This window comes from Atta colombica, unplaced genomic scaffold (assembly GCF_001594045.1).
Source record: "Atta colombica isolate Treedump-2 unplaced genomic scaffold, Acol1.0 scaffold81, whole genome shotgun sequence".
NCBI lineage: Eukaryota > Metazoa > Arthropoda > Insecta > Hymenoptera > Formicidae > Atta > Atta colombica.
The window spans coordinates 270,659-279,982 of NW_017259574.1; the positions used below are offsets into that span (position 1 = coordinate 270,659).

General features: G+C 41.6%; 1 protein-coding gene across 1 annotated transcript; it reads right to left on the minus strand.

Annotated features, from left to right (window-relative positions):
- Window positions 1-3,819: 3,819 nt before the first annotated feature.
- Window positions 3,820-4,296, minus strand: LOC108692718. Its single transcript, XM_018201109.1, has one exon. The coding sequence runs from the start codon at window positions 4,294-4,296 to the stop codon at window positions 3,820-3,822; it is 477 nt and encodes a 158-aa protein (XP_018056598.1).
- Window positions 4,297-9,324: the final 5,028 nt, after the last annotated feature.

A 9,324-nucleotide genomic window follows, 5' to 3' on the forward strand; every position in this document is an offset into this window, starting at 1 on the left:
AATAGTTCTATGTTATGTCATATGTCATCATATACTACAGTCAGTAAGTTACTGGCTCAGCATTGACACTATTGCGTATCAGTAGTAATACTACTGTAGTAGCAGTGTACACTAGTAGTATTTTTATATTTCCAAATGATATTAGAAACTTGTACAATAGACCAACATTTAAATTTCATTAATTTAAAAATCATCATTTCGATATCGATTTAAGCTTAATTAGTTAGACTTTGATAGAGTTGATGATATTTTTTCTTGATTTTATACTCATTTATGGTAAGAGACAGTAATAGGTTGTCAGCATTTACGATAAGAGAAATTTCCCTGAAATTCCTCAATATAAAAATGACGTCATAAGATTATATTAAATGTTGGCGATCTTGCGGCGTTCACGTTGGATTTGTAATGGCGCGGCCACGCGATTACCGTCCAAGCGTTTTCCGCGATATTATTGCTTCGAGGGCACTGGTCGAAAAAAATGAGATTTCCTTTGCTTTAATTTTTATTGAATAGACCTTAAATGTAGGCGAACGTATTTTACAATGGATACGGAAAGGATCTTAGCGATAGCGCGGTAATATCTTTCCACGAGACGAGACGCATGCAGTCAACGAGACAGTTAGAGCGGCCAAAATGACCTGATTGTTAGATCGATTACGCGCGACGCATGCATCGCTTAACAATCGACATCTCGTGGATTAATTGATTCTTTGTCGATGTGATTAGACGATATGACTAGACATCGTAAACGATAGGGAACCGGATACCGAACACGCCGCCCGCCTTGAAAGGGTTGACTTTCAATGTGACGTACAAGCATGAGTTCGTTAGCGTAACATAAAACGCGAATTGCTCTGATACGATTTAATATCATATTTAGTCATTGCACTGAAAATCAACGAATTAACATCTAAGTACGCAAGCGATATAATAAGTGAGAAACAATATAATAAATCATTCTTATTTGAAGGTAAAAAGAAGCGCGAGATACGATATAATCAGAAGGTTAATAGCTAAAGATACTTAAATCTAAATGTTTGATAACGCATAGACTAGGTTTAAATTGGTAATATTGATAGTTTAGACAGTGACCTCACATAAGAACTCTTGACAGTTGCGATGTGCGCAATGCCGTCGAGACCAGGATGAACCTCCTGGACCCGTCCACTGAAGCTAGGTTCGGTTGCCTTATGAGCACAAGTTGATTGGTTGACAGCTAAGTTCCCTTGTTAGCCATCCATTTGGTTCGGACTTGAATGAAGGTATTCATTACTCCACCTGCACCAAAAATGCTGCCGGATTTGTTCTAAGCGTTGCTACCGTAGTAGTCTATTTTCGTTGACGTCGCTCAAGACAACAGGAAGACCATTCAAAGTCGTGCAAACCAAGAAATGTCCCGGACTTAGGTACGCTAAGGGTCGGCGCTTAATGAGAGGGGACGCGAATTGAGGATCGCCTCAATTTCATAGAGGGTCGTTTACATTTCCTCGAATGTAAAATGAGCCTTATCCACGATCCGAGTCATGTAGTATTTGGCAGATTTTACGGCTGCCTCCCATAAACCTCCAAAATGAAGTGCATTAGGGACGAAGCTCCATGAAATTTCTAATTCGCGAAATTAAGAAAATTTTTAATCTCTTACTGGACTTGTGGATCATTATACATGTCATATAATTCTTGAATTTGTCTGTGAGCGCCCACGAAGGTGGTCCCGTTATCTGAATACATGTGCGCGGGCCTACCCCTACGCGAAATTAATTGCTTAAAAGTAATAAAGGCTTCGGACGTAAGGTCACTTACTAACTCTACATGGATCGCCTTCGTGATGAAGCACATAAAAAGCGAAATGTACGCCTTGTGACTCCGCAAGTTTCTTTCTCTCATGTAACAAGAGCGGCCTGGCATAGTCTACACCGCAGCGAGAGAAAGATCTAGAGACGTTAACTCGGCTGGCCGGTAATGAGCCCATTAAGGTCTCTGATTGATTAGGTTTAGCCCTAAAACAGGTTACACATTTTGTATTATTCCACGTATAGTGGATCGCAATGATAGCGGCCAAAAACGATGGCGCACGTAAGCCATTGTGGCTTACAACCCGCGTGTAAATTTCGTGTGTGTTCACGCTCTATAATACGCTGAGTTAATATGTGTTTGCGTGGCAGGAGAATTGGATGTCACGCAATGAACGCGAGATTTGAATTTTTTAACCTCCCGCCAACTCGCATTAGTTCGCTTTCATCTAAGAACGGAGATAGCGACAAAATATCATTGGAAGCGTTTACAATTTCGTTCTTGATTAGCGCTTGATATTCGCGATAAAATGCTCGCTGTTGCATCGTTCTGCAAATACAATTTAAAGCGGTAAATGTTTTAACGGGGGACGAAAGAAGATACCGTGTGCTCCCAGTGAGCCTTGGATAATTTTAAACAATACGCTATGATGCGACATATTTTATTTAAATTGGAATACTTATTTAGCAAGTCATCGATGATGCAAGGATGGAAAGTGGAAGCGGATTTTCCTTTGTTCGGGAAGATCATTGTCTAAACGCGGGAAGATACTGGGCGGCCAGTGTTTTTTATCCCATTTTAGAAATTCGGGGCCATTCCACCACCTCTCAGCATTGATTATGTTATAGGGATTTAGCCCTCGCGACAATATATCGGAGGATGCGACATGACGCCAGTGTTTGATTTCTGATCTTAGGCGCTGAATTTCACCCACTCTGTTTGCCACAAAAACTGACCATTGCCGCGAGGGGGAGGTTACCCCAAGTTTAATGCAATTGTTAAGTCCGACCATAGGTAAGTCGGGCATTGCGAGAACTCCAAAGACTCTCTAACCTTGTTGATTAAGCGCGCCAATAGTAAGGCGGCCGATAGCTCTAATCGCGGGAGCGAGACGGTCTTGAGCGGTGCGACGCGAGATTTTGAGCACAGTAACTTGGAGTGATGGTCGTTGATATCGAGCTTGGCGCGAATGTATATGCAGGCTCCCAACGCGCGTTGGCTGGCATCGCAAAATCCGTGCACTTCCACGATTGATTGATGGACATTGAGTTTAACGCATCGAGGAATTCTTAGTTGATTCAAATCATTCATCTGTGTTCTGAAGGCAATTTAACGAGTGTGGATGTTCTGAGGAACGGACTCATCCCATTGGATGGCCAATTGCCACAAATCTTGCAAGATGAGTTTTGCAATCACAATGGACCCAGAAGGCCCAGAGGATCGAATAATTTAGCGACCTCGGAAAGTATGACCCGTTTTGATACAACGTGAGTTCCTGTATCAAGTTTACAGAGAAATTGAAACGTATCCTGGAACTGATTCCATTGCATGCCCAGAATACATGAGTCCGTTATCTCTGATAATGACTGGCATACGGTCTCGATTGTCTATCTCCAATAGTTCAGAGCAGTTCGAGGTCTATTTGCTTAACTCGAATGCTCCTAATTTTAATAGCTGAATAGTTTCATTGCGGATTAGTTTTAATTCGTCGACTGTATCCGCTCCGGTGAGCATGTCATCGACATAAAAATCTCGAAGGACGCATGCTGAACCGCGAGTGAATTGATGAGCGTTCTGCTCAGCCAAATGCTTAAAGCATCTGGTGGCCAGAAATGACGCGAAAGCTGTACCGTAGGTGACGGTAGTGAGTTCGTACGTATCGACATTAGCAGAGAGATCGTCGCGCCAGAGAATTCTCTACAGGCGCGCCAGGGACGAATGCACTAAAATCTGCTGATACATTTTTATGATGTCAACGGTGATGACATAATTGAAAAAACAGAAGCCCATTAAAATTGAGATCAAATCTTATTGAATGGTAGGTTTCACTAGAAGCGCATCGTTTAACGATATGCCGGAACTGCTGTGGCAAGATGCATCGAATACAATACGGATTTTCGACGCTTGCCTGACCGTTTTGAAGACGCAATGGTGGAGAAGATAAAATGATATTGTTTCTTCCGCAATGGGTGGCTCCATGCGTCGCATGTGTCCCAGCGATAAATATTCGTCGAGAGACGCCGCATATTGAATTTTAAGCGTAGGATTGCGCTTGAAACGTCTCTCGATGCCCCTCAATCGCTTGAGAGCAGACTCACGCGAATCGCCAATGTTATTTAACATTTGCCCTTTGATTGAAAGCTTGACTGTATATCTACTCTGAGAATTTTGAGACACGTTATCTAAAAAGTGACGGTCGCAAATGTCTTCCTCTATTGTGTAATTGTCCGGTTGCGCGGAGATGTCGTCCATTTGCCAGGCACGACTGTTCGTGTAATTCCGCATTGGTTATGGGCGCGTGAAACGAGTGAACTTTGAGGCGGTCGATATGGTGCTGCCCAAACGACCTGCCAAAATCCAGTTCAGTCGCGTTTTTGAAGAGTTGGGTGCTTGTCTGAAGACTTAACTTGACCAATGCATATCAGAATCCAAAACAACTCCGCTCCGATTAAAAGATATCCGACGATGTGAAATCACAGATCAGCTAAACGAATGTTGTGCGGAAAATTATTAAATTTGTCCCGCGCCGAAGGAACCGCCGGAATTTTATCAATAATCTGATCAGCAACGATGCATTCGATAGCCGCGGTGTACGAGTTGAGTTACGATTATAATTTGATTCTAACGTGATTGGACAAGGTTACCGTGTCATTGACGCCGGAGATCGAGACATTTAATGGACGCGTTTCTAAATCGAGAGCTTCCACAAATTTCTTGGCTACGAAGTTCGCTTGCGATCCGCAATCCAACAAGGCTCGACACGCCCTGCGCAAGCCGTCGCTGTCGCAGACGAGCACAACCGCAATCGAAAGCATGACTTGGTTCGCTATTAAATGATTTGCTAGAATGGAGGGAAGAGTTGCCTTAGGTGCAACTTCCTTATCGGTATTGTTAATCGATGGGTCCGCAGCTGAGGGCATATGAAGCAGTGTATTGTGCTTTGTCTGGCAGAACTTGCATTGACCGGAAGTGCATTTATTTGATGCATGAGAAAAGGAGCAAACAATTGACGCAAAGTTTGCGACTGCGAATTTCCGCGGCCCTTTGTGATACTGGAAGTGTCACGAAGTTTTTGCAATAATAAATAACGTGTTCTCATTGACAGAAGTTGCATTTAAGTTTAACGGTAGCCGCGCACGATGATGACCGTTTAACATTTGGCTGCGATTTTGCTTCGACCTTCTTTGCGAAAATGAAGCTAGCCCTTGTGGTGGGCTCGAGTACCTGACATTGATGAGCGATAAAATCTAACAGCTGTTTAAGCGACAGCAGCTCGTTGCCCATTAAGGAGGTTCGTCACTCGCGTAACGTGAGTGAGTCAAGTTTAGAGGTTAGAAGGGGAACGAGAAGATCATTCCAATGCATCGTGGGACGCTTCATGCCTGAAGGAAGAAATGCAAATGTTTCGTGGCGCTGTCAGAGAGTCTTCTAAGATCAATTGCATTTTCCCTTGTCATAGTCGGCAAATCGAATATGGCATTGACGTGAGTTTGAACAATCACGCGCTTGTTGTCATATCGTTCCCTGAGAATTAACTACGCGACATCGTAATTAGCGTCCGACAATTCTAATAAACTGATTACAGCGCTCGTCGGTGAGTGACGCTCGTAGACACTGAAATCTTTGCGTATTTAAAAGCGAGGTGTTAGAATGGATAATCGAGTTGAATGTATCGAAAAATGGGAACCATTCATCATATTTGCCGTAAAATGTCGGTAAATTTAGCTTAGGCAGCCAAATGTGCGTACTACTATCTGAGTCGCGAACACTTGAAGAAGACGGAGAAAAGATGGATTCGTTCGCAATGTCGGCGAAGGGGAAATAAGCTCGCGGATTCTACCGAAAAACGCATAAAACGCTTCCTCCAAGCCGTCTCGATCGCAGTTTTCGGACTCATCTAATGATTCTAGACGCGATTGCACATCGTTATATTCCGCCCAATAGTGCTCGAGTTTCGCCTTCTGCTTTTCGAGTTGAGCCACTATTGACGAGTTAATGGCGGCGATTGATTCTACATAAGTTCTAATACGTGTACATGATGCCTTTATGGTCGCGCTTAAGTATCGTCACTTCTGATTGGTCGACCATCTTGAATGCAAATGCGAACGCGTACACGCAACGGACGCGGCGGAGAGAACTTGGTTGGCAACGGAGACAATGGTCTTCCTTACCTTGTTACGCTCGCAATCCTAGGAGAGAATGCGATAGATGCTAGATGCCTTCCAGTCGAACGTTGTTGGACGGAAACGTTCCTCTCGTAGAAGTTGCGCCGTTGAGAGATGACTTCCGTTGCACGTCATCTAGATTGGGCCTTGTTTTCCGCAGTCGACAGGATTTCGCTTGCAAAATGTTGATTCTCCGTCAGGATATGATACGTAAATGCGTCTCTGATGCTTAGACGCGGGCCTTGCGACTGCTTTATAAATTGTGTGTTGCCGCTACACTAATTGCTGCTACTGCGACGTTTGTCCTATCTCGATGAGATACCCTTGTCTGACTACCAAATTGCTGCTCGCCATTTCACTGAGACCAAATACTTGAGAGAATCCGGCTCAAAGGACCAAAGAAATGTTGGCGATCTTGCGGCGTTCACGTTAGATTTGTAATGGCGCGGCCATGCGATCACTGTCCAAGCGTTTCTCGCGGTGTTATTACTTCGAGGGCACTTAGTCGAGAAAAATGAAATTTTCTCTGCTTTTCAAATTTTTATTGAATAGACCTCAAACGCGGGCGAAAGTGTTTTACAATGGATACGGAAAGGATCTTAGCGGTAGCGCGGTAATATCTTTCTACGAGACGAGACGCGTGCAGTCGATGAGACAAGCGCAATGCTTAACAATCGACATCTCGTGGATTGATCGATTCTTTGTCGATGTGATTAGACGATATGACTAGACGCCGTAAACGATAGGGATACCGAACATTAAATAAACTACAAAGTACAAATAAAAGTAATGTTATTCAGTAGGAGTGGAACAATAAAATAAGATACAAAGAATTATTAGAAGAAAAGATGTAGACTTTATCGACAATTGTAAAAAATGTTGCTATTCGTATAAAAAAATTCCACAATTTTTTAAAATCTATTAGGTGTACAACTTTGCTTCCGCCGTTTTTTTCCGAAATTCGAGGCTTTATTGTAAAACACTGGTTACATTTATGATTCAAAGTATTGTCCATCGCTGGCCACTACTTTCTCCCATCTTTCGGGTAGCGTACGAATCCCGCGTCGAAAAAACTGGTCATCTTTTGAGGCTATCTATCCACGAATCGATCCAATTTTTTACTTCTTCATAAGACCGGAAGTGCTGGTCAGCCAGGCCGTGTGCCATTGATCGAAACAAGTGATAGTCAGAGGAAGCAACGTCTGGAGAATACGGCGGGTGGGGTAGGACTTCCCATTTCAACGTTTCCAAGTATGTCTTGACCACTTTCGCAACACAGGGTCGAGCATTGTCATGCTGCAATCACTTTATCGTGTCTCTCGTTGTATTGCGGCCGTTTGTCTTTCAATGCTCGGCTCAAACGCATCAATTGCGTTCGATCGCCTGTGATTGTTTCAGTCGGTTTTAACAGTTCATAATACACTACGCCGAGCTGGTCCCACCAAATACAGAGCATGACCTTGGACGTCAAAATCACCGTTCTTGAAGCGTTGAAACCACTCACGACACATTCTTTCACTAATAGCGGCCTCACCATAAGTATTTGAGAGCATTCGATGAGCCTCAGCCGCAGATTTCTTCATATTGAAGCAAAAAATTAAAACCTCCCACAAATAACGAGAATTTGGTTCGTAAACTGACATTTTCAATCGAGAATAACTTTATGATACAGACATAAATCGACTAATGTTTCTATGGGGTTATGTTGACAGATGCCCAAGTTTATTGTATGACGTCTATGATCTATTTATTTCGACCATCATATATTGATACATTTAGCTTTGTAATCTATTTAAAAATAATAAAATATTAATATTGATAAGAGTAATAATTCTAAGGTATAATAACAGAATAATCTAAACATTCCAAAACGTCATTAGATATTGATCGATTGGACACTGCTCGATTGGACACAATGCGAAATATAATGTCCTTAGATTTCAATTAAAAATTATTTCATTGCATGTCAAAATCACGACCAAATTGATATCGATCGATTGGACATTAATCGATTGAACACTCGTTTAGACACCAATCGATTGAATACCGATCGATTCGACACTTACCCTCCTACTAAGGGATGTACGGCGTCTATAATTGTATTATTATAAAAGGAAAGATTCAATATCAACTTCATAACGCGAAATAGATCGGTATTTATAGTCGATTCTTATATTTAAGACTGTCTCAAGTACAATCTTAAGATGTTATAAGTCAATTCAAGGACTATTAACATCTTAAGATAGTTTTAATATTTAAGATAGTTTTAAAATAAAAACGGACTATGAATAGTCCCATGTTTCATGTTTCACAATTGTAATCCTTGAATTTCATATGATATCCATAGACAGAGAGGAGATTTAGAGAGAGAGACACCAACATCCAACTGCATATGCACAAACCATATTATCCTTTCCACGGTTTCGGCTTTCTACACGAAGCGACTTTCACCCCACATTCCTCCCCTCAAGATGATCAATCGATTGTTGTTCAAATGATCGGTATCCAAACGACCGGTATCTAATCAATCGAATTGCGCGGTATTTATATAAAATGAAATAATTGAAATCTAAATTACATGGCGTTATGTACAGTTTTTTTTTCTAAGACAGATATTTCACTTCGTGTTCAATCGAGCAATATCTAATCGATTGGTGTCCATCCAATCCATTTGATCATTGTCGAATTGTTCGATGTCCAATGATTGAACGTATCCAATTGAGCGTGTCAAATCGAGTGATGTTCAATCATACTGTATCCAATTGTGTGTCACTTTATTTTATAGCCCATTTTTTTGTTGAAAGAGAAAGAGAGATTTTGTTCACACATCAATAAAACATATATTTCAATCGAATATAAGTATCAAGCCCGTTCTATAATACGTTGTCATAAGCCGTAAGAATTGATTAAGGCCTGTTACACAATAGGATCGCAAACCGTAATCCGTAAGAAATTAACTAATCATAGTTATTTTCATATTCAACTCTGATTGGCCAATTTTTTACGACTTATGACAGCTTGCTATTATAGGATAAGCATAATCACAGTTGAATGTAAGAAGAATATGACTGTGATAGGTTCATTCTTACGACTTATGGTTCACGATATTGACATACGATGTATTGTGAAACGGGCTTTAGGGTGCCGT